This window comes from Nicotiana tomentosiformis, chromosome 6, assembly GCF_000390325.3.
Source record: "Nicotiana tomentosiformis chromosome 6, ASM39032v3, whole genome shotgun sequence".
Lineage (NCBI taxonomy): Eukaryota > Viridiplantae > Streptophyta > Magnoliopsida > Solanales > Solanaceae > Nicotiana > Nicotiana tomentosiformis.
In genome coordinates this window covers 121,366,838-121,392,275 of record NC_090817.1, presented here as the reverse complement: position 1 = coordinate 121,392,275, position 25,438 = coordinate 121,366,838, and the positions used below count along the sequence as shown (strand labels likewise).

General features: G+C 41.7%; 3 protein-coding genes across 3 annotated transcripts; 1 reads left to right on the top strand and 2 right to left on the bottom strand.

Moving 5' to 3' along the window:
• Nucleotides 1-117: 117 nt before the first annotated feature.
• Nucleotides 118-755, bottom strand: LOC104094127 (proteinase inhibitor PSI-1.2). Its single transcript, XM_009599994.4, has 2 exons — nucleotides 594-755; nucleotides 118-451 (listed from the first exon to the last, which is right to left on the bottom strand). The coding sequence occupies exons 1-2, from the start codon at nucleotides 637-639 to the stop codon at nucleotides 255-257; spliced, it is 243 nt and encodes an 80-aa protein (XP_009598289.1). The 5' UTR covers nucleotides 640-755; the 3' UTR covers nucleotides 118-254.
• A 6,091-nt stretch (nucleotides 756-6,846) lies between these two features.
• LOC138894674 (uncharacterized) lies at nucleotides 6,847-7,386 on the top strand. Its single transcript, XM_070179392.1, has one exon. It carries the CDS (start codon nucleotides 6,847-6,849, stop codon nucleotides 7,384-7,386), a length of 540 nt encoding a protein of 179 aa, XP_070035493.1.
• Nucleotides 7,387-24,329: 16,943 nt separating this feature from the next.
• Nucleotides 24,330-24,812, bottom strand: LOC108944759 (uncharacterized). Its single transcript, XM_018770079.1, has one exon. The coding sequence runs from the start codon at nucleotides 24,810-24,812 to the stop codon at nucleotides 24,330-24,332; it is 483 nt and encodes a 160-aa protein (XP_018625595.1).
• Nucleotides 24,813-25,438: the final 626 nt, after the last annotated feature.

Below are 25,438 nucleotides of genomic sequence, written 5' to 3'. Positions count from 1 at the left end.
TTCCTTACTACTAGTTTATTACATTTGGTGTCCCTGGACATTCAAACTGTTTGAACATATACCAACTTATTCAATAATATAAGAAGACTACTCTTTTCAGGTCACGTAAAAACTTAATTAATTGAACAAGGAATGAAATACCATACACAATATATAGTACAAATCACATGTGAGAATATATATACTCTCAAGCCTTATTGCATAGATATCCTAAGTAGTGGCCTTGTACGTAGCTTATAAATAATTGACAAAAGCTAAGTTCCAGTACACTTTACAGATCCATTGCTGCGGAAAAGTTTGCAACCTTTCCTTGCTGAGCAACAGTTGACACATGGTTTAGTAATCCTTTGTCCAGTAGATGGGCAAACCATGTAAGCTACATCTGGATCGCAATTCCGAGTACAAGCCTTGCCATCTGCACCTTCCACTTTACTTCCTAGTAGAACTGCTCCTACAATTAATTCAATTATGTCCTATTAGGAATCAACGATTCACTTTTGTGTAAATTAACTGAACAGAAAAGACTTTAATTTCTTCAGTATTGCACGAAAGAAAAGACGATTTGACATAAAAGAGAATAATTAAGACTTTACCAGACAAAAGGAGAAGAGCAAGAAAAGCAACTCGGTGAATAGCCATGCATGAAATTGCCTTGATAGAGTAGTAATCCTATTTACTTTGTGCATATGAGGATATGGATACTATCCTATACCGCTATTTATTGCGAACGAGTGTTACTAAAAAACAAAGCATGATAACGGAAGAAAGAGAACTTGTGGTGATGCTTCTTTCAATGTAAATATAGATAGTTGTCTAAATTCACTAGAAGGTGCCAGGTCAAAGCTACCTCTGTGTGCACATTAGCTTGCTTGAACATATTGTCTATATTTGGTACAATTTGAGATAGTGATGAATCATTAGCATATCGTTCCAAACTATCACATGGATACAAAGTGTAAGATAAAGTCGTGTAGAAAATAAGAAAAATAACAATTGACAGGGTGGCTTTTTGTCTACATCAAAGAGTACTCCGATCCTTTTGACGTTTGTCTATACATGTGACTAGTTTCGTTCCATTTATATTTTCCCCTATTTGCCGACCGAACTCCAATTAAGAAAAGAAACTCTCTTAGTTAAGGTGATACATAGTTACATACTAGGAGAAATTAATGATCCACCAGGAAAAAAAATCAAAAAAGAAAATATTAATTTTACTGCACTAAGTATTCTCGATCGGTGTTTTAAAAGACATGGGCGTAAGACGAATCGTTTTACACATGCCTCAGCGAGGTGTAAGCCCCATGAGTATTTAATTTTTAATATTTTATAAAATAATATAATTACAATAAATATTTATAAACAGGTAAAATCGCATAAATATTGAAAAAAATTATATATATATGTGTGTGTGTGTGTGTGTGTGTGTGTATGTGTGCGCGCGCGTGCGCGCTCCATCCCCATAAAAAACTAGTCAAAACAATCTATTATACGCTACTCACAAACACAAGTAACTTGAGTCAAAAGAATAAAGTTTTCTACATGGAGGAACAAAAAGGATGACTAACTTGCAATTTGAACTTTGATCTTGCTGCTATGAAGTAGAATGAAGTTCCCTTTGTATTTGTAAAAATAAAATTGAATATTCGTTGCTTTTGAGAGATATTAACATACTAGCGGACAAGATACAGAAGTGAAAAATACTATAATTAGGGCTTCAATCAATAAAAAATAGTCATGAGTTTTAAATTTAATACTTTTCAGTTCTTTTTTAAAACTTTTGAGTAATTACAAGTTGACTTTTTGAGAATTTGGGTAGTATATGAATGACTTATTAAACGAATTTTATTTTAATTTGAAAAAGTCTCTAGGGCTTACGCCTCACTACAAAAACGCGCTTCAAACGCCCGGGCGTATGCCCCATATTGCTGGGCGTACGCCTCTTGAGACTTTCGCCCCATACCATCGCCTCGGGGCATTTTTGATGCGCCTCGCCCAGAAAACGCCTTTTTAAACACTATTCTCGATAATAGGTTCAAAATATATACTAGATGATAGGAAAAAAGAAACGTTCTTTATAAGATAAAATAGCAACAAATACTTTTACTTGTTTGATTTTGATATTCCGGCCTTCCTAATGTACGGAATTAATTTTATCAGACACTTCAACTTGTAGTCTGCCATTATCGATAATGGAGAAATCAAGATATATGGTTGTATCTTTTGAAATACTGTTAATAAATTTAAATTCTGCGTGATATATTTGCATACGATGACGGCAGAATTTGTTGAATTTTGAGATGTAATCGAGTGAAAGAGAGACACATATGTCGTTTCGATGTTGCTAACGATGAGTTTGTGGTTGTTATTTTTAATTATCTAGAACTTATACGTGTACAAGGGCACTAAATGATTTGTACCCTAATTAAGCTGCCTTAATATTTGAAAACTTCTAAGTGTATATGAATGCTTACCCTTATAAGTGAAAAGTTCTTACGTTTATATTTAATGCTTATGCTTTGTGATTAGGACAATTCACATCTCAGATTTAATCTTTATCCAAAAGACGCAAAGAAAGAAAAATGGCAGATAGTTCAAATGTTCATTCAAAGGAGAACTGCGAATTAGACAAAGAGTACTGCAAAATACATCATATTATTAAATGGATAGCAAGGGTCATCTTAGTGACACAGTCCCAAATCACAATAATTTAATTGCAGGAAGTTGAGTATGATCATTAATATTCTTTTCAAGAATTCTGGAATGAAGAAATATAATTTAGTCTTAAGTTCCAGTACATATTACGGAACCAGATGCATCGAAAAGTTTTTGGTGAAGAAATTTCTTTATTGATTCATCACCGCATACAGTTACATGCTTTCATTTTCAATTCCTCTGTCTATCTCTATATATACAATCTATCCACTTGTAACGACCAGACCGGTCATTTTGAATATTATAGTTCCGTTTCCCCATTTACTGCTTATTCTATGCTCAATTATTGTTATGTGACTTGTCGGGACAGTTGGTTCGGATCCGGGGATGTTTCAGAAGGAATTGGGACACTTAGTCCCAAGGTTGGAAGTTTAAGTTGAAAGAGTTGACCGAATATTGACTTATGTGTCAATGGCTCCGGATTGGAGTTTTGACGGTTCCGATAGTTCCGTATGGTGATTTTGGACTTAGGAGTGTGTCTGGATAATGATTTGGAGGTTCGTAAGTGATTTTGACTTGAAATGGCGAAAGTTGAAAAAATTAGAAGTTTGGAGAGTTGAGAGGTTTGACCGAGAGTTGACTTTGTGGTTAACGGGCTCGGATTTTCGTTCCGAAAATTGAAATAGGTCCATTATATCATTTATGACTTGTGCAAAATTTGAGGTCAATCGGAATTGATTTGGTAGGTTTCGGCATTGAATGTAAAAGTTGGAATTCATTAGTTTTCATTAGGCTTGAATTAAGGTGCGATTCGTATTTTTTATGTTGTTTGATATGATTTGAGGTCTCGGTTAAGTTCGTATGATGTTTTAGGACTTGTTGGTATGTTTGGTTGAGGTCCCGGGGGCCTCAAGTGGATTTCGGATGGTTAACGGGTTGGAATTTGGACTTAGAAGATTGGTGATGTTGGAGGTCTGGTTTCCTTATACACGATCGCGCGGGAAGGTCCGCGATCACGTAGGCTTATTTTGGGCAGCTGGGATTCTGTGCTATGCGGTCGCGTGGGAAGGTCCGCGATCGCGAAGCTTTGGCCGTCAGTGCATCACGAACACATGGGTTAAGTCGCGTTCGCGTAGAGGAAAGGAAGGAGTTGGGGATTTCATGCGTTGTTCTATGCGGTTGCGTGGGGCTGTACACGATCGCGTAGGCCAGGGATGTTTGGTCTTCGCGTTCGCGTGGGTCTATGTGCGTTCGCATAGAGTTAATTCTTAGCAGCTTAGTTTTTGTGCTTCGCGATCGCGAAGAATGACATCTGGACAGACTCTTAAATATAAAAAAGGAGGGTTTGAGTTATATTTCACAATTTGATTTTGGGAGCTCAGATTGAGGCGATTCTTGGAGAGATTTTCAAGGGAGTGATTGGGGTAAGCGATTCTAACTGGGGTTTGGTTAAATTACATGAATATATCATTGATTTAGTCATTTAATTAGTATTTTTGGGTTGAAAATTTGGGAAACATTGTAGAAACTTCCTAGGCTTTAATTTGGTGGTTTGAAGATCGAGTTGTGATCAGATTTAAGTAAATTTGGTATGGTTAGACTCGTGGTTGAATGAATATTCGGATTTTGTAACTTTTGTCGGATTCTGAGATATGGGCCCCGGGGTTAACTTTTGAGTTGACTGTTTGACTTTGATTAAGAACTTAGCATTTTTCATGTGGAATTGATTCCTATAGCTTGTGTTGATTGTATAGAGTTGTTTGTGGCTAGATTCGAGGCGTTCGGAGGCTGGTTTGGAGGCAAGGGGTTATTGTAGTAGAGATTTGTACGGTTTCAGGTAAGTAACACTTCTAAACTTAGTTCTGAGGGTATGAATCCCTGAATTATGTGTTATGTGATTGGTGTTGAGGTGACGCACATGCTAGGTGACGGACGTGTGAGCGTGCACCATAGGAATTATGACTCGGTCGATTCCGTGGAACTGTGTAGTCATATAACTTGTTATTTTCCATGTATTTCCCATGTGTTAAGGAAATTGAACTATGATTTATGTTAGAAGTCATGCTTATAATATATGCTGGTACTGTTGGGACCCACAGAGGTCGTGTTGTTGTTGAATTATTTGCATAATTTATAATTATGTACTCAGTCACAACTATCATTTGCATATCATATTTCAGTCTCTGTTTCCATTTATTGATACATCATATCATCATTGTTTGGGTTGATTATCATGATACTTGTGAGCCCGAAAGACTGGAGAGATTGATGACTTAGTGAGGCCGAAGTCCTTATTGTGAGGATATTTATGGGATCAGACTGCACACCGCAATAGACTTTATTGATTCATGCCATGATTGGCTTATTATAGCGCTTGGGTAGGATCCGCCCTCCGGAGTCTGACTTATCAGCAGTGAGCGCAAGTACCTACTGAGTACGAGTGCCTAGAGCGAGTGTCGAGCGATTGGGAGGATTGAGTGACTGTGAGGACTGAGTATCTGTGAGGATTGAATGAATAGTAGGATTGAGTGAATTGATACTTTGAGAGTATGCATATGATTTTACCACTGTTTTTGCATTGCAGTTGGCATGAATAATTGACATGTAGATATAGAGATGTATCATCCCTCATTTCAGTCACACTTGGCGTATTTAATTATTTTTGAGCTTAAACTCTTGACCTTGATAACATGTCTACATTTTCGTACTGTTATTTCTATATTTGGACTGTAACTGTTGAGCTCGTCACTGCTTTCAATCCAAGATTAGACTTGTTACTTATTGAGTTAGTTGTACTCATACTACACTTTGCACTTCGTGTGCAGACCCGGGTACTTTCGGGTACGGTGGTTGATGATTTTGGGGTATTATCAGTTCGAATATTCTCGAGGTAGCTAATTTGGCTCCCGCAGACCTTGACTCTCCTCCTTTATCTTCTATTTTTATTTATATAGCTCTATCTTCCTAGACAGTTTTCAGTAATCAGATATGTTATTGTATAGATGATCATGTACTCAGTGCCACCCAGATTTTTGGGAAATATTATATTGAGTCACAGTATTTTCGTATCGGTATTTATGAGATTTTACGCTTAAACTTATTTTGTTATGTTTTCAAACTTAAAGAATGAGTGGTTTATTACGGTTGTCGGCTTGCCTAGTATTACGATAAACGCCATCACAACATGTGATATTTTGGTCGTAATAAGTTGGTATCAGAGCCTAGGTTACATAGGTCTCACGAGTTATGACCAGGTTTAGTAGAGTCTTGCGGATCGGTACGGAGACGTCTATACTTATATTCGAGAGGCTGTCGAACCCTTAGGAAAATATTACTTTCTTGTATTTGTTTTGTGCGAATTTGTTGATTCCGGTAATTAAACTTTTGTTATTCTATTCTCTCACAGATGGTAAGGACACGTGCTACCGGATCGGGCGGACGACCATTAGTACCACCAGCTAGGGTCAAGATAGGCCGGGGCTACGGTTGAAGCCGAGGTGCAGCTCGTACAGTAGCTAGGGCAGCACCTGGAGATCCACCAGTTGCTCCAGCTTAAGAGAAAATTCCAGATGTGGTTGAGCCGGTGGGACCAGCTCGGGCACCAGCTGTGCCCATTGTGGTTCCAGGCTTTCAGGAGGCTGTGGCCTAGATATTGACTGTTTGTGCTAGCCTTGTTCAGGAGGTTTCAGCCCAGGCCACACCAGCCACTTCTTAGGTGGGGGAGGCACTCATACTCCCGTCGCCCGTACTCCAGAGCAGGTGGTGTAGGGACTTCAAGCACCAGGGGTACTACCAGCCCAGTTGGTTGCAGTTGCTCAGCCCTAGGTTGGTCCCATTATGAGTGATGAGGAGCAGAAGAGACCATAGAGGTTTGGGAGGCTCAAGCCTCCATTATTTAGTGGGGATTAGTCAGAGGATGCTTAGGACTTCTTGGATAGGTGCCAACGGATTCTTCGTACCACGGGTATTTTGGAGACTAGTGGGGTCTCATTTACTACTTTTCAGCTGACGGGGGCAACCTTTAGATGATGGGAGACCTATGAGGGGATCAAGCCAGCCAGTGCTGCACCACTTTAATGGCACTGGTTCTCCATTCTTTTCTTGGAGAAGTTTGTGCCAACGACCCGTAGGGAGGAGTTGCGTAGGCAATTTGACCAGCTACGATAGGAGGGCATGTCTGTGACCTAGTACGAGATGAGATTTTTAGAGTTAGCTCGTCACACAGTTTGGTTGGTTCCTACAGAGAGGGAGAGGATTAGGAGATTTATTGATGGCCTTAGCTATCAGTTGCATTTTGTTATGACTCGGGCGAATACATCAGGTGCTAGGTTCGACGAAGAAGTTGATATTGCTCGGCGGCTAGAGTTGGTTCGTAGTAAGGAGCGTGAGGAGAGGGAGACCAAGAGGCCTCGTGGTTCGGGTGGTTTCAGTGGTGTCCCTTATGGGGGGGGGGGGTCATCCTACTACAGCAGGGGCCGTCCTTATAGGCCCGCTCATATGGCTCGTCAGGTTCATCGTGGTACATCAGCTAGCCATGGTTCATACAGTGATTGTCCGGGTCAGTCATCTCTCAGTGCTCTTCCAGCTCAGAGTTTATGCCGTGCTCCATCGATTCAGGGTTCTTCCGTGCCAGGCCTTTCTAGCAGTTATTCTGGTTCTCGGGGTCCGATTCATTCCCCACCACTAACGGGGAGTTGCTTAGAGTTCGGGGAGTTTGGGCATGTGTGGAGATAGTGTCCCCGTTGCTTTGGAGGTTTAGTGCAGAAGAGGGGTCAGATAGTCACTTCCGCACTAGTTGCTTCAACACCCGCCCAGCCAGCTCAGGGTGGGGCTCAAGCAGCTAGAGGTCGCCTTAGAGGGGGAGGCCGATCAGGTGGCGGTTAGGCTCGATTCTATGCTATTCCTGCCAGGCCAGAGGCCGTTGCTTCAGATGCAATGATCACATGTATTGTTTCAGTATGCCATAGAGATGCTTTCACATTATTTGACCCTAGTTCTACTTATTCCTATGTATCATCCTATTTTACTCGTTATTTTTATGCCTCGTGAGTCTTTAGTTTCACCTGTTCATGTATCTATTCCAGTGGGTGATACTATTGTTATGGACCGTGTGTATCGGTCGTGTATGGTGACCATTGGAGGATGGAATACTAGAATTGATATCTTATTACTTAGTATGGTTGATTTCAATATTATTTTGGGTATGGACTGGTTGTCTCCGTGTCATGCTATTCTGGATTGTCACGCTAAGACCATGACATTGGTGATGCTGGGGTTGCCGAGGATCGAGTGGAGAGGTCCTCTAGATTATGTTCCCAACAGAGTGATTTCATATTTGAAGGCCCAACAGATGGTTGGGAAGGGGTGTTTGTCGTACTTCGCCTTTGTGAGGGATGTTGGTGCTGATACTCCTACTATTGATTTTGTTACGGTAGTGCAAGACTTTCTGGATGTGTTTCTTGCAGACCTACCAGGTATGCCATCCGACAGGGATATTGATTTTGGTATTGACGTGGTGCCGGTCACTGAGCGCATTTCTATTGCTCCGTATCTTATGGAACCAACAGAGTTGAATGAATTGAAAGAGCAACTTCAGGAACTTCTTGATAATGGGTTATTCGGCCTAGTGTGTCGCCTTGGGGCACACCAGTTCTGTTTGTGAAGAAGAAGGATGGTACTATGCAGATGTGCATCGACTACAGGCAGTTGAACAAAGTTACAATCAAGAACAAGTATCCTTTGCCGCACATTGATGATTTATTTGACCAGCTTCAGGGAGAGAGGGTATTTCTAAGATTGATTTGAGGTCTAGGTATTACCAATTGGAGATCTGGGACTCAAATATTCTAAAGACAACATTCAGGGCCCACTATGCTCACTATGAGTTTCTTGTGCTGACTTTTGGGTTGACCAAAGCCCAAGCAGCATTTATGCATCTGATGAACAGTGTGTTTTAGACACATCTTGATTCGTTTGTCATAGTATTTATTGATGATATCCTGGTGTACTCCTGTAGCTAGGAGGAGCATGCCCAGCATTTGAGGATTGTACTACAGAGGTTGAGGGATAAGAAGCTTTATGCCAAGTTTTCCAAGTGTGAGTTTTGGCTAAGTTCGATGGCATTCATGGGGCACGTAGTGTCAAGTGAGGGGATTAAGGTGGATCCAAAGAAGATAGAAGCGGTTCAGAGTTGGCCCAGACCGACTTCAGTTACGGAGATTCGGAGTTTTCTCGGGTTGGCCGGTTATTATCGTAGCTTTGTGGAGGGTTTCTCGTCCATTGCAGCACCTTTGAAGTGGTCAGATGAGTATAAAGAGAGCTTTCAGAAGCTCAAGACTGCCTTGACCACAGCTCCAGTTCAAGTTTTGCCTTCAGTGTCAGGCTCTTATACAGTTTATTGTGATGCTTCTCGGATTGGTATTGGGTGTGTCTAGATGCAAGAGGGTAGAGTGACTGCTTATGCTTCGCGTCAGTTGAAGCCCCATGAGAAGAACTACACTGTCCATGATTTGGAGTTGGCAGCCATCATTCATGTAGTGAAGATTTGGAGGCATTGCTTGGAGAATAGACACTCAAAAACAGATGTTGTATAGTCTCCGCATGTATCCCACAAATAGGGCAGATATCTTGGCTTATTCCAGGATGGCATAGTCTAGCTTTTGTCTGCAGTCTTTGCTATATGGTGAGCCAAAAAATAAAGCTATGCTTGGGCAAGTTCATTCTATTCCACACCCATATACCCCATGGCCAGGCTTCTTTATCTCCCATTCTCCATTGGTATCCACCCTTGATAGTGTATTGTCCCTTGGCATTCTGCCAACCATTCTGATGAGTAAATGTTACACCCCATATTTTCGTACGTGAGAGTACATCATAAGTCAATTGATGTAAGCTTAGAAATGAGATATTCTTTGAAAGTATATATGGTAAGTTAATCATGTTACCTTGAAGGTTACAAATCTTTAAGATCATAGATAACAAGTACCAAGAGGGTTGAAAGACTTAGAAGCTAAGCAAACTGAAGAAAATAAGTTTCGTCGAAAGTCAACAAGTTGGGAATATTATAACATGTAATTGGATAATAATAGGGTGATTAATATAATAAAGAGGTTATATTATGAGTTATTTTGGGCTTATGATAGTCGTGTGTTACGTTTTTAAGTCAAGCGAGTTGTGGAACAAAAGTTGGCAAAGGTCATCACAAGTTACATTCATGAATGTGCTGAATATTAGGTCATATATTGAGGAGCTTTTCTCCCAATATACTTGGAATTACGGGATAATCCATATATCAAATTGAATATCTACGAGTCTATTTTCTAACGCATTAAACCGTTTGTTGATACGACATCGGAGAAGAGATATATTTGCAGTTTCGCGAGATTGCATATATGACAAGTAGGTGTGTCACTAAAGCTTTTTGAGCAATACATTTATTGTGCTATATGATATATTTTTGGTACATATTATATACCACATTGAAGGTCGTGGAATGTAGTTTCAAATGCTCTTAACCGTTTGTTCATACGACATCCGGATAAAAAGATATAAGCGACGGAAGTTGGGCAAAGCGAGGGTGCCAAGCTAGCACCTCTTTGACTTTTCCAAACTTGATATATATAGGTCTTAGGCCGTGTTTATCTTAATTTTGCCATAGAACATGACCTGAGAACACCCATAAATATATCCTTAAGCTATATTCTAGGGTTTCAAAGAAGATTAACATCCCGGGTACGAAATCAAGAAGCGATAACACTAGAACGATCCCTGCGACGTAAGTATCGCTATATTGCCTCTATTTTTCTTTGTAATTTGAGTTTTGGAAGGTAATTCATAGTTAAGAAAACATCTACTTTCTGTATTTAAGCTTTTATATATCAAGGAAGGTTGATAAATTCATTTTCTAATAGTTAGAACTCACGGGACGGTGATCGAAAGCCGTGAGTTCGATTTATTTCACTTTTAGTGGACTGTTTTGTAGTCCACTCGTGTTTGATTATTGTGCTGCTAATTTATGGAGTTTGGAAGGATGAAGGGCGTGGAAAATTGACAACTTGTTGATTGGGTGTGTTGTGGTATATTTGGGATTTTTGTTGTGTTGAAGATCCCAAATTGTAGTTGGGTTATTTTTGAATTGCTGATTATATTGTGTTTGTATCTCACCTATAGTAGGCTTGAGGGAGCAGTAAAATCAGGGGAAATGCTTCCCGTTTTATTTTAAGAATCGAGTTATCATTTGAGATACGTGATATACTAGCGTCATCTAAGTTGTACATGTATTTCTTTGTTATAGGATTGGTGTGCTAGTTGTCGTAAGCTTGTTGTTGAGTTGCATTGATGACTTGAGGTATGTTACAGCTATCCATTCTTTCCTTTTGGCATGATCCATATGATACAAACGAAACATGCAAACGCGAAATCATAAATGACTCTATTCATAAAAGTACTAGGGGTGCCGATGTTTTTGATTCCCCATGTGTCCTATTATTATATCTTCTGTTCATGAGTATCAGAAAAATACGTAAGTTGTTAAAGTTTATCCGAAGGCATATTTATCTTATGACATTTCGGAAAATCTTACTGACTTACTTCATTATGCATTGTATTTATTTATACTTGTACATTGATCCAAGACCAGATGGCGTTATATACGCGTATATTATATGTATATGAGATATGGGAATAGGTTATGGCGTTATATACGCACCACCACCCGATCAGCTGGTATACACTGATGATTTTGCCCATAGTGGTGAGATGATATGATGGGATACCCTCAGAGGCTTGATGATGTTATGTACGCATATACCTATGCATAATATGACATTTATACGTACATGCATGACATTATAAATTTTTCATGATTCATAGAGCTATTTAGAATTACAAGTTGAGTTCTTTACTCCATCTTTCTTTCATGTCTTTTATATACTGCTTTCATGCCTTACATACTCGGTACATTATTTGTATTGACGTCCCTTTTGCTCGGGATGCTGCATTTTATGCCTGCAGGTCCCGATAGATAGGTTGAGAGTTCTCCTAATAGGCTATCAGCTTAGCGAAAGGTGTTTGTGCACTCCAATTGCTCCGGAGTTGCCTATTTGGTCAGTATGATTTGGACAAGTATTGATTGGTATGGCAGGACCCTGTCCCCACCTTTATGATATTTGTGTACTCTTAGAAGCTTATAGACATATGTCATGTATGTGGATACTTGTATGCCTTTATCGGCCTATATTTTGAGTATACAAATGATCATGTCAGCCTTATAGGCCCGTATGTCACATGTATAAGTTTCTATATCATGTTGGGTCATCCTATGTCTAGTATTCCCTTATGTTTTATTCTTGTTATCTCATGACGGCCCTTCTGGCCCACTTACCCATGACGGTATGATAAGAAAAATATGTTATGTTGGTACTCGGTTGTGTAAGGCACCGGGTTCCCGTCGCGGCCTTGCGGTTTGGGTCGTGACAGTAAATCTAGGAGCAAATATTTTCCTGATCATACATACTTTTTTCCAGTACCAGCAAGAATCAGTGGGGTATGTGTAATGCCACTAGTCTTTGACATTTAAGTACACAGTGCTTATCTATTTCACCCATAGGTTATCAACATTTTGTGCAATATTCCAGACATATTTAGCAATTATAACTGCATTTCACTTTATAATGTCTATGATTCCCAAACCTCATTATTTTGTGTCCCTGCACACTAAGTGCCATGCCACCAATGGAGGTTTGTGTGTGACTGTTTTCCCATCCCAGAGGAAGCTTCTACACATACTTGTAATTCCCTTGAGCACTTGCTTTGGCAATATAAAGATGGATGACCAGTAACTATAGATATGGAGAAGTACTAAGTTGACAAATTGCATTCTCCCAGCATAGGAGAGGTGCCTTGTACCCTAGCTTTTGATTCTGATTGTTATCTTGTTCATGAGGACTCACAATCCATTCTAGATGTTCTCTTGGATGAGATGGGCACACCGAGATACCTAAATGACAGGCTCCCTTTTTTGTACCTTGTCATCTCTATTAGGTCATTCAGGCTTTGGACTGGCATATTTACACTAAAAATGTTTGACTTGCTGGCATTTGTACACAATCCTGATGTGTTAGAAAAAGGCCTTTAGCCCCCTCAATAATAGAAGTACTGACTGAAATTCTCCTTTGCTGAACAATAGGACATCATATGCAAAGCACAAATGATTCAGTCTCAAGCTCCTACACTTGTTGTGGAATTCAAATCCCTATTGCTGTGCTACCACATTCATTATTCTTGTGAAATAATCCATGCATATGACAAATAGCAATGGGGATATTGCATCTCCTTGCCTAAGTCCTCTTTCTCCTTTTATGTTCCCATACATTCCTCCATTTATAGCTATTGTCTTTTGCACAATAGTTATGAAATTCATAACCCGTTTGATGTATTGATGTGGGAACTCTAGTGCATGCATCATCTCTTCTACAAACTCCCACTCCACTGTATCATAGATATTTCTTAAGTCTATTTTGATCAAGCAACTACTAGTAGTCTTCTTCGTATTGTAAAGCCTCACCAAATCTTGGAATATTATGAAATTTTAAACTATTGTTCTACCAGCCACAAATGCACTTTGATTTGGAGATATGATGTCTGGTCGAACCAATTTTAACTTGTTGGTTGTAACGACTCGGCTAGTCGTTTTGAGAGGTGTAGCCCCGTTCCCCCGTTTACTGCTCTTTTTTGTGCTGTATAGCTATTATATGACTTATCAGGTTAGTTGGTTCGGGTCTGGAGAGATTTTAGAATGAATTGTGACACTTAGTCTCATAATGAAAAACTTAAGTTGGAAAAGTTGACCGGATATTGAATTATATGTAAACGACCTCGTATTTGTATTTTGATAGTTCCGTTAGCTCTGTTAGGTGATTTTGGACTTAGGAGCGTGTTCGGAATATGATTTGGAGGTCTATAGTTGAATTAGGCTTGAAATGGCGAAAGTTGAATTTTTGGGAAGTTTGACTGAGAGTGGACTTTTTGATATCGAGGTGAATTATGATTTCAGAAGTTGGAGTAGGTCCGTGGTGTCATTTGTGACTTGTGTGCAAAAATTGGGGTCAATCAGACGTTATTTGATAGGTTTAGGCGCCAGTTGTAGAAATTTTGAAATTCAAAGTTCATTAGGCTTGAATCCATATGCGATTAGTGTTTTTGATGTTGTTTGAGGATATTTGAGGGTTCTACTAAGTTTGTATGATATTTTAAGACTTGTTGGTATGTTTGGTTGAGGTCCCGGGGGCCTCAGGTTGATTTCAGATGATTTTCGGAACGGGGTTTGAAGATGAAGAGTTGGTGAAGATTTGCAACTGCTGGTGTAATCGCACTTGCGGATTGGGAACCGCAGATTCGAGCTCGCAAAAGCGATAAAGGGACCACATAAGCGGTCAAGAAGGTAGCTGGTAGAGGTTGTAGGTGCGAGGTCCTTTCCGCACCTGCTGTCTGCAGATGCGGGTATGGGATCGCAGAAGCGCATGTGCACTTGGTGAGGAAGCTTCGGAGAAGCGGACGACCCGTCGCAGAAGCATGTCCGCATAAGTGGACTGGGCACCGCAGAAGCGTGAAAGGCCACAGACACGGTCAAGTGAACCGCATAAGCGGTTTTGCTATGCAGAATTAAGAACATAAGGGTTAGTTATTTTCTTCATTTTCAAATATTTTGAGCTCAGACTAGGGCGATTTTTGAGAGGGTTTTCGAGGGGATTCTTAAGGTAAGTCCCTTGGGTGACGATTGGGTGTTGGATTTTTATAAAAATTGTATGGTTGAACTCATGGTTGAATGGGCTTTTGGATTTTGTGAGTTTTGTTGTATTCTGAGACGTGGGCCCGAGGGCGGTTTTGAACCAATTTAGGATTTTTGAGTTATAACTTAGAAATTTCTTGTGGAATTGATTCCTTTAGCTCATGTTGATTGTATTGTACTGTCTTTGGCTAGATTTGGGGTCATTTGGAGACCGATTTGCAAGGCAAAAGCATATTGGAGTAGGGATTTGCTCGGATTGAGGTAAGTAACACTTCTAACCTTGGCTCTGAGGGTTCAAAACCCTGAAATATGTGTTATATGATTGGTGTTGAGATGACGCACACGCCAAGTGACGGGCGTGCAGGCATGCACCGTGAAAATTGTGGCCTGGTTGATTCCATGGCACTGTATAGTGGACTTATCTTGTTGATGTCCGCATTTTCATCATGTGATAAAGTAATTAAGCTGTTAAACATGCTAGAGATCATGTCCAAGATATATGCCGGTACTGTTGGGAACCATAGTGGTCGTTTCTTGCTGTTTCTTACTGATTTCATTGATATTTCATACTCAGTCATATTCATTCATTTCACATCATATCTCAGTCTCTATTGTTATTTATTGATGTATCATATCATTTTTTTGAGCTAGTTTCATTGACATGGTGAGCCAGTGAGAGAGACGGGAGAGTTTGATGACTGAGTGAGGCCGAGGGCCTTACTATGAGTGACATTTATGGGATCGGGCGGCACACCGCAGCGATTATACTGATTTATGATAGCGCTTGGGCTGAAAGAGCCCCTCAGGAGTCTGCACATTCCCCTAGTGATTGTGGTTGATTATATTGAGGGATGGATCTTCCTGGATATAGATCTTGTCCGAAGCATTATATACCTGGGGATGGATCTTCCCCACGGGCTGGATTGGCCCTACTCGGTACTGGGCGACTGATGGTTAGTCGATGTATATATTCCGGGATGGATCTTCCCTGGGTAGGATTGGCCATATACAGTATTGAGCGATTGAGAAACTGAGAGCGTGAGCACATAAGGCTGTCAGCATGGTGCATCACATACAGAATGTGCATTGGCATGTAGGAGTGGAGAAGTTTTATTCTTCTTATCATTTAGATTTGATCTATTTTACTGTATTGAGTTTATCTGCTGAACTTGAAAGCATGCCTACGTTTGTGCACTGTTACTTCTATATTGAACTGTGCCGGTTGAGTTTGTCACTACTTTCAGTCCAAAGTTTGGATTTGTTACTTATTGAGTTGGTTGTACTCACGCTATACCCTGCATCTCGTGTGCAGATCCAAGTGCTTCCAGTCATGGCGGTTGTTGAGTGTGGAGTCAGGATCTCGGGAGACTAACAAGGTAGCTGCATGATGTTCAGAGACCTTGACCCTCCTTCGTTATCTTTACTTGTATATCAGTTTTTACTCTTTAGATATTGTATTAGACTATCTTCCATTATAGATGCTCATGTACTCGGTGACACTCCGGATTTGGGAGAGATTGTATTGGGTTGCGTATTTATTTTTGTTTTCAAAAGTTTTCCTTAAATAGTAACTATTTCCGTATTTGTTTTTCAAAGCTTTTGGTTATGTTGGAATAATTGAGTAATTGGTTTGCCTAGTTCCACGATAGGCACCATCACAATGGTTGATTTTGGGTCTTGACAAGTTGGTATCAGAGCCTATGTTACGTAGGTCTCACGAGTCATGAGCAGGTTTAGAAGAGTCTTTTGGATCGGTATAGAGAAGTCTGTATTAATCTTCGTGAGGCTGCCGAACCCTTAGGAAATTTCATATTCTTGTATTCTTGTCGTACGTAATTGTTGATTCCGGTAACTAAACTTCTGTTATTCTATTCTCTCATAAATGGTGAGGACACGTACTACTGGCTAGGAGAGACAGCCACCAGTACCACCAGCTAGGGCCGCGAGAGGTCGAGGTCGCGGTAGGGGCAGGGTGTGCAGCTCGTACAACAGCTAGGGTAGCTCCTGCAGACCCACCAGTCACTCCAGCTTAGGAGCAGGTACTAGATACAGTTAATCCAGTGGGGCCAGCTCAGGCACCAGCTGTGCCTATCGTGATTCTAGGCCTTCAGAAAGCCTTAACTCAGATTATGACTATGTACTAGTCTTGCTCAGAAGGTCTCTGTTCCAGCTGCAGTAGCCACTTATTAAGCCGGGGGAGGTACTCAAACTCCCATCGCCCGTACACCCGAGTAGGTGATGTAGGGACTCCAGACCCCGGGGGCACTACCAGCCCAGTCGACTGCAGCTGCTCAGGCCTCGATAGTCCCCGTTATGGCTGATGATAAGTAGATGAGACTTGAGAGATTTGGGAGACTTCGACCTCCATCATTTAGTGGTGCTGAGTCAGAGGATGCTCAGGGCTTTCTGGATAAGTGCGAGCAGATGCTTCGGACATCGGGTATTCTGGAGACCAGTGGGGTCTCGTTCACTAGTTTTAAATTTTCTGGGGCTGCCTTTAGATGGTTGGAGGGTTATGAAAGGCGTAGGCTGGTCGGTGCAGCACCACTTACATGGCATAAGTTCTCTATTCTCTTCTTGGAGAAGTTTGTGCCACAGTATCGCACAGAGGAGCTGCGCAGATAGTTTGAGTAGCTTCGTCAGGATGGCATGTCTGTGACGCAGTACGGGATGAGGTTTTCTGAGTTGGCTCGTCAAGTAGTTTGGTTGGTTCCCACTGATAGGGAGAGGATCAGAAGGTTCATTGATGGCCTCACATATCAGCTGTGGTTGCTTATGACTCGGGAGAGGGTATTTGGTGCTACTTTTGATAAGGTAGTCGACATTGCTTGATAGATAGAGATGGTCCGCAGTTAGGAGCGGTGTGAGATGGAGGCCAAATGGCCTCGTAAGTCGGGAGGTTTTAGTGGTGTTCCTTCTAGAGGTCAGTTCCACCACGACAGGGGTCGTCCTTATAGGCATGCTCGGACGGCTCGTCCAGTTCATTGTGGTGCATCATCCGGCCATGGTTCATATAGTACACATCAGGTCCAGTCATCTCTCAGTGCCCTTCTAGCTCAGGGTTCGTCCCATGCACCTTCAATTCAGGACTTATCGGCACCGGGTTCTTCTAGCGGGTATTCTGGTGCTTGGGGCTCCCTTCAATCCCCACTGCCATTCGCAGGGAGGGGTGGTTGTATCGAGTGTGGAGATATGGGTCACATCAAGAGGTATTGTCCCCACTTTACGAGAGGTCCAGCTCAGCAGAGAAGTCAGCCTACGACTTTAACACCCATTACTTCACCACCGGCTCAGCCATCTCGGGGTGGGCCCCAGTTAGCTAGAGGTCGCCCCAGAAGGGGAGGCTGATCATGTGGCGGTCAGGCCCGATTCTATGCTATTAATGCCAGAACAGATGATGTTGCTTCATATGCAGTTATCACATGTATTGTCTCGATTTTCCATATGGATGCCTCTATATTATTTGACCCAGATTCCACTTATTCATATGTATCATCATATTTTGCTCATCATTTGGATGTGAGTCCTTAGTTTCATCTGTTCATGTCGTGTGTGGTGACTATTGGGGGATTGGAGACCAGAGTTGATCTTTTGCTTCTTAGTATGGTGGACTTTGACATGATTTTTGGTATGGATTGGTTATTTTCCTGTCATGTGGTTCTAGATTGTAACGCTAAGACCGTGATGTTGGTGATGCCTGGATTGTCAAGGATTGAGTGGAGAGGTTCTCTAGACTATGTTCCCAGCAGAGTGATTTCTTATTTTAAGGTCCAACGGATGGTTGGGAAAGGTTGTTTATATTATCTAGCCTTTGTGAGGAATGTTAGTGCTGATGCTCCCACTATTGATTCTTTTCCGGTAGTGCGGGAGTTTTCAAATGTGTTTCCTGCATATCTGCCGGGCTTGCCGCCCGATAGAGACATTGACTTTGGTATTGACTTGGTGCCGGGCACTCAGCCCATTTCTATCCCACCATATCGTACGTCACCAGCTGAGTTGAAAAAATTGAAGGAGCAACTTCGAGAACTCCTTGATAAGGGGTTATTAGGCCTAGTGTGTCGCCTTGGGGTGCACAAGTTCTGTTTGTGAAGAAGAAGGATGGAACTATGAGGATGTGCATTGATTATAGGCAGTTGAACAAAGTTACAATCAAGAACAAGTATCCTTTGTTGCGTATTGATGATCTGTTTGACCAGCTTTAGGGAGCGAGGGTGTTCTCCAAGATTGATTTGAGGTCTAGGTATCACTAGTTGAAAATTCGGGACTCAGATATTCTAAAGACAGCATTCAGGACCCGTTATGGTCATTATGAGTTCCTTATTATGTCTTTTGGGTTGACCAATGCCCCAGTAGCATTCATGAATCTGATGAACAATGTATTTAAGCCTTATCTCGACTCATTTGTCATATTATTCATTGATCATATCTTGGTGTACTCTCGTAGCCAGGAGGAGCATGCCCAACATTTGAGGATTGTGTTGCAAACGATTGAGGGAGGAGAAGCATTACGCCATGCTCTCCAAGTGTGAGTTTTGGATCAGTTCAGTGGCATTCTTGGGGCACGTGGTGTCCAATGAGGGTATTTAGGTGGATCCGAAGAAGATAGAGACGGTTCAGAGTTAGCTCAGACCGTCCTCGGCTAAGGAGATTCAGAGCTTTCTTATCTTGGCCGTTTATTATCGTCGCATTGTGGAGGGCTTCACGTCTATTGCCTCGCCCTTGACCAAATTGACCCAAAAGGGTGCTCCTTTCAGGTGGTTGGATGAGTGTGAGGAGAGCTTTTAGAAGCTCAATACTGCCTTGACCACAACTCCAGTTCTAATTTTGCCTTCAGCTTCAGGCTCTTATATAGTATATTGTGATGCTTCTCGAATTGATATTGGGTGTGTCTTGATGCAGGAGGGCAGAGTGATTGCTTATGCTTCGCTCCAGTTGAAGCCTCATAAGAAAAACTACCCTATTCATGATTTGGAGTTAGCTGCCATCGTTCATGGGTTGAAGATTTGAAGGCATTATATCTACGGTGTGCCTTGTGAGGTGTTTACGGATCGTCGGAGCCTCCAACACTTAATCAAATAGAAGGATCTAAATTTGAGACATCAGAGATGGTTGGAGATGCTAAAGGACTATGATATCACCATTCTGTATCATCCTGGGAAGGTCAATGTAGTGGTCGATGCCTTGAGTAGAAAGGCGGTAAGTATGGGTAGTCTTCCATTTATTTTCGTGGGAGAGAGACCTCTTGCAGTTGATGTTCAGGCTTTGGCCAACCAGTTCGTGAGATTGGATATTTCGGAGCCCAGCCAGGTTCTAGCTTGTGTGGTTTCTCGGTCATCTTTATATGATCGCATCAGAGAGCGGCAGTATGATGATCCCTATTTGCTTGTCCTTAAGGACACAGTTTAGCACGGTGATGCCAAAGATGTGACTATTGGGGATGATGGGGTATTGAGGATGCTGGGTCGGATTTGTGTGCCCAATGTGGATGGGCTACGTAAGTTGATTCTTGAGGAGGCCCACAGTTCACCGTATTCCATTCATCCGAGTGCCGCGAAGATGTATCAGGACTTGAGTAGCACTATTGGTGGAGGAGAATGAATAAGGATATAGTGGGGTTTGTAGCTCGGTGCCTTAACTGTCAACATGTGAAGTATGAGCATCAGAGATCGGGTGGATTACTTCAGAGGTTAGAGATTCCAGAGTGGAAGTGGGAGCGGATCACCATGGATTTCGTAGTTGGGCTCCCACGGACTTCGAGGAAGTCTATGCTATTTGGGTGATTACGGATTGGCTGATCAAGTCCGCGTACTTCATTCCAGTTGGTACTACCTATTCTTCAGAGTGGTTAGCTGAGATTTACATCCGAGAGATTTTCCTCCTTCACGGTGTGTCGATATCCATCATTTCAGATCGAGACACACAATTTACATCACAGTTCTGGAGAGCAGTACAATGAGAGTTGGGCACCCAGGTTGAGTTGAGCACAACATTTCATCCTCAGACGAACGGACAGTCCGAGCGCACTATTCAAATATTGGAGGACATGCTACACACTTGTGTCATTGATTTTGGGGGTTCTTGGGATCAGTTTCTTCCACTCGCAGTGTTTACCTGCAATAACAGCTACTAGTCGAGCATTCAGATGGCTTAGTATGAGGCTTTGTATGGGAAACAGTGTAGATCTCTGGTGGGTTAGCTCGAGCCAGGGGAGGCTAGGCTATTGGGCACTGACTTGGTTCAAGATGCATTAGACAAGGTTAAATTGATTCAGGAGTGGCTTCGCACGGCGCAGTCTAGACAGAAAAGTTATGCTGACAGGAAGGTCCGTGTTGTTACTTACATGGTTGGGGAGAAGGTCCTGCTGAAGGTTTCACCCATAAAGGGTGTTATGAGGTTCAGAAAGAAGGGAAAGTTGAGACCTCGGTACATTGAGCCATTTGAGGTGCTTCGGAAGATTGGGGATGTGGCTTACAAGCTTGCCTTGCCACCTAGTTTGTTGGGTGTGCATCCAGTATTTCATGTTTCTATGCTCCAGAAGTATGTTGGTGATCCGTCTCATGTTTTGGAATGCAGCACAGTTCAGTTGGATGGTGATTTGACTTACGATGTGGAGCCGGTGGCCATTTTGGATCGACAGGTTCGAAAGTTGAGGTCAAAGGATATAGCTTCAGCGAAGGTGCAGTGGAGAGGTCAGCCTGTAGAGAAGGCTAATTGGGAGACCGAGCGGGAGATGTGGAGCAGATGTCCACACCTATTTGAGACTCTAGGTATGTTTCTAGACCCGTCTGAGGATGAACGTTTGTTTAAGAGGGGGATGATGTAATGACCCGACCGGTCGTTTCAAGAGTTGTAGCCCTGTTCCCCCATTTACTGCTCCTTTTTGTGTTGTATAGCTGTCATATGACTTATCGGGTTAGTTGGTTCGGGTCCGGAGAGATTTCGAAATGAATTGAGACACTTAGTCTCATAATGGAACGCTTAAGTTGGAAAAGTTGACCGGATGTTGACTTATGTGTAAACGACCGAGATTTGTATTTTGATGGTTCCGTTAGCCCCGTTAGGTGATTTTGGTCTTCGGAGTATGTTCAGATTGTGATTTGAAGATCCGTAGTTGAATTAGGCTTTAAATGGCGAAAGTTGAATTTTTGGGAAGTTTGACCAAGAGTGGACTATTTGATATCAGGGTCGGATTCCTATTCTGGAAGTTGGAGTAGGTGAGTGGTGTCATTTATGACTTGTGTGCAAATATTGGGGTTAATCAGACGTGATTTGATAGGTTTAGGCGCCGGTTGTAGAAATTTGGAAATTCAAAGTTCATTAGGCTTGAATCCATGTGCAATTCGTGTTTTTGATGTTGTTTGAGAAGATTTGAGACTTCGACTAAGTTCGTATGATATTTTAAGACTTGTTGGTATGTTTGGTTGAGGTCCCAGGGGCCTCGGGTTGATTTCAGATGATTTTCGAAATGAGGTTTGAAGTTGAAGAGTTGTTGAAGATTTGCAACTGCTGGTGTAATCGCACTTGCGGATTGGGAACCGCAGATGTGAGCTCACAGAAGCTAGAAAGGGACCGCAGAAGCTGTGAAGAAGGAAGCTAGTAGAGGTCGCAGGTGCGAGGTCCTTTCCGCACCTGCGTGTCCGCAGATACGGGTATGGGATCGCATAAGCGCATAGGTGCTTGGTGAGGCAGCTTCGCAGAAGCGGACGGACCGTCGCATAAGCGTGTTCGCACCACATAAGCGTTAAAGGCCGCAGATGCGTTCAAGTGAAATGCAAAAGCGATTTTGCTGGGCAGAATTAAAAACATAAGGGTTCGCGATTTTCTTCATTTTCAAACATTTTAAGCTTAGACTAGTGCGATATTTGAGAGGGTTTTCGAGGGGATTCTTGAGATAAGTCCCTTGTACTTGTTTTTGATCAATAATCTTGTATCCTCATTGATATTCCACCTAGTTTGGGTGTTTTTGAGGTGTAATTTGGGAGTTTGAGGCTAGGGATTTAGAGAGTTGATTTGAGGGATTTGGGTGACGATTGGGTGTTGGACTTTGATAAAAATTGTATGGTTGGACTCGTGGTTGAATGGGCTTTCAGATTTTATGAGTTTTTTTGGATTCCGAGACGTGGGCCCAGGGGTGGTTTTGAACCAATTTCGGATTTTTGAGTTATAACTTAGTAATTTCTTGTGGAATTGATTCCTTTAGACCGTGTTGATTGTATTGTACTGTTTATGGCTAGATTCGGGTCATTTAGAGACCAATTTGCGAGGAAAAGGCATATTGGAATAGGGATTTGCTCGGATTGAGGTAAGTAACACTTCTAACCTTGGCTCTGAGGGTTCAAAACCCTGAAATATGTGTTATATGATTGGTGTTGAGATGACGCACATGCCAAGTGACGGGCGTGCGGGCATGCACTATGAGAATTGTGGCCTGGTTGATTCCATGGCACTGTATAGTGGACTTATCTTGTTGATGTCTGCGTTTTCATCATGTGATAAAGTAATTAAGCTATTAAACATGCTAGAGATCATGTCCAGGCTATATGCCGGTACTGTTGGGGATCCATAGTTGTCATTTTTTGCTGTTATCTTACTGATTTTATTGATATTTCGTACTCAGTCATATTCATTCATTTCACATCATATTCAGTCTCTATTATTATTTATTGATGCATCATATCATTGTTTTTGGGATAGTTTCATTGACATGGTGAGCCCGTGAGAGAGACTAGAGAGATTGATGACTGAGTGAGGCCGAGGGCCTGACTATGAGTGACATTTTTGGGATCGGGCTGCACGCCGCAATAGTTATACTGATTTATGATAGCTCTTGGGCCGAAGGAGCCCCTCCGGAGTCTGCACATTCCCCTAGTGATTGTGGTTGATTATATTGAGGGATGGATCTTCCCTAGACATGGATCTTGTCTGAAGCATTATATACCTAGGGATGGATCTTCCCCACGGGCTGGATTGGCCCTACTCAGTATTGGGAAACTAATGGTCAATCGATGTATATATATTCCGGGATGGATCTTCCCTGGGCCGGATTGAGCATATACAATACTGAGCGATTGAGCAATTGAGCAATTGAGAGTGAGCACATGAGGCTGTCAACATCGTGCATCACATATAGCATGTGCATTGGCATGCAGGAGTAGAGAAGTTATATTCTTCTTATCATTCAGATTTGATCTATTTTATTGTTTTGAGTTTATCTGCTGAACTTGAACGCATGCCTACATTTTTGTACTGTTACTTCTATATTGAACTATGACGGTTGAGTTCGTCACTAATTTCATTTTAAAGTTTGAATTTGTTACTTATTGAGTTGGTTGTACTCACGCTACACCCTGCACCTCGTGTACATATCCAGGTGCTACCGGTCACGGTGGCTGCTGAGTGTGGAGTCAGGATCTCAGAAGACTATCGAGGTAGCTGCATGATGTTCGCAGACCTTGACCCTCTTTCGTCATCTTTACTTGTATTTCAATTTTTACTCTTTAGACATTGTATTAGACTATCTTCCGTTGTAGATGCTCATGTACTCGGTGATACCCCGATTTTGGGAGAGATTATATTGGGTTGCGTATTTATTTCTATTTTCAAAGGTTTTTCTTAAATAGTATTTGCTCCCATATTTTATTTTCAAAGCTTTTGATTATGTTGGAATAGTTGAGTAATTGTCTTGCCTTGTTCCACGATATGTGCCATCACGACGGTTGATTTTGGGTCATGACATTGGTTAGCATATTTGACACCACCTTGTAGATGGTGTTAAAGCAAGAAATGGGTCTATAATCAGTAACTGTGTCTACATGTTCTAATTTTGGTATTAATGTCAGAACTGTACTGTTCCAAGCTCTCAATATATCCCCTGAGCTGAAAAACTCCATTACCCCGCCTTTAGATCTTCTTTAATTATCCTCCAGCAGTCTTTGAAAAATTGGCTACCATAACCATCTGGCCCAGGTGCTTTATACCCTGATATATCCCATAGAGCTTGTTTCATCTCTTCCATTGTAAACTCTGCAATCAGCATACCTCTTTGTTCAGCCAATACTACAGGACCTTGCTTCACAGTGGCACTGCATACTCTCATTTTGTCCCTATATTTGGTACCAAGAAAAGATGTATAGAATTCCACAAAAGCCTCAGCTATGCCACTCATATCATTTCTGATAGCCCATGCATTATCCCTGATGGTGAATATTCTGTTGGTATTCCTTCTAGCTTTGAGCACGCTATGAAAGAATTTTGTGTTCATGTCTCCTGAATTCAGCCAATGGGCCTTACATTTCTGCTTGAGATATTGGTTCCTTGCCAACTTCCATATTTGGTTGCTCTTGGCTAGTTGTACCTCCTTAATTATTAGCATTATATTGGTGGGATTCCTTTACAATTCACTTTGGCAGTCCTCCAGTTCTTTCTTTACTTGTTTTGCCTTTACTTTAAATATATCCAATATGAGTTATGTTTATTTCTTTTAGAGTAGCCTTAAGCCTATTCAATTTCCCTACCAATCTGTACATCTGTGAGCCTATAATGTTCTTGTTCCAGTTGTTCTCTACTTGCTATTAGAAATCTGTGGCTTGACTTCACATATTGTTGTATCTAAACCTGTGTTGGCTCTTTTGAGGTCCATTGTCCCAACCTATCACAGCTGGGCAATGGTCCATAAGCCCTTCATTTCTAAAGTGTGCCTCTGATCCTGGCAGTTTAGTCAGCCAATCCCTATTCACTAATACTCTATCAATCCTATTGTACACATGACTGTTATCTCTATGTTTATTATTCCAGGTATAAAAGGAGCCTGATGACTTGAGTTCTTGTAGGGAGCACTTCCCTACACATTATGTGAAATCTTTTATCTCTGAAACTATGATTGGGCTACCCACTCGTTCATCTCTATGTAGTACATAGTTAAAGTGTCCCATAACTGCCCATGACTCTTTTATCGTACCATATATTCGCTCTAGTTCCTGCCATAGTATCCTCCTTAGA

Excerpts from the sequence above, each read along its gene's own strand:
- LOC104094127 (XM_009599994.4), bottom strand. The coding sequence starts at position 639 with ATGGCTATTCACCGAGTTGCTTTTCTTGCTCTTCTCCTTTTGTCTG. Across the intron at positions 452-593 it reads TGCTCTTCTCCTTTTGTCTG|GAGCAGTTCTACTAGGAAGT; the intron begins GTAAAGTCTTAA and ends AATTAATTGTAG.
- LOC138894674 (XM_070179392.1), top strand. The coding sequence starts at position 6,847 with ATGAGATTTTTAGAGTTAGCTCGTCACACAGTTTGGTTGGTTCCTACA.
- LOC108944759 (XM_018770079.1), bottom strand. The coding sequence starts at position 24,812 with ATGCTAATAATTAAGGAGGTACAACTAGCCAAGAGCAACCAAATATGG.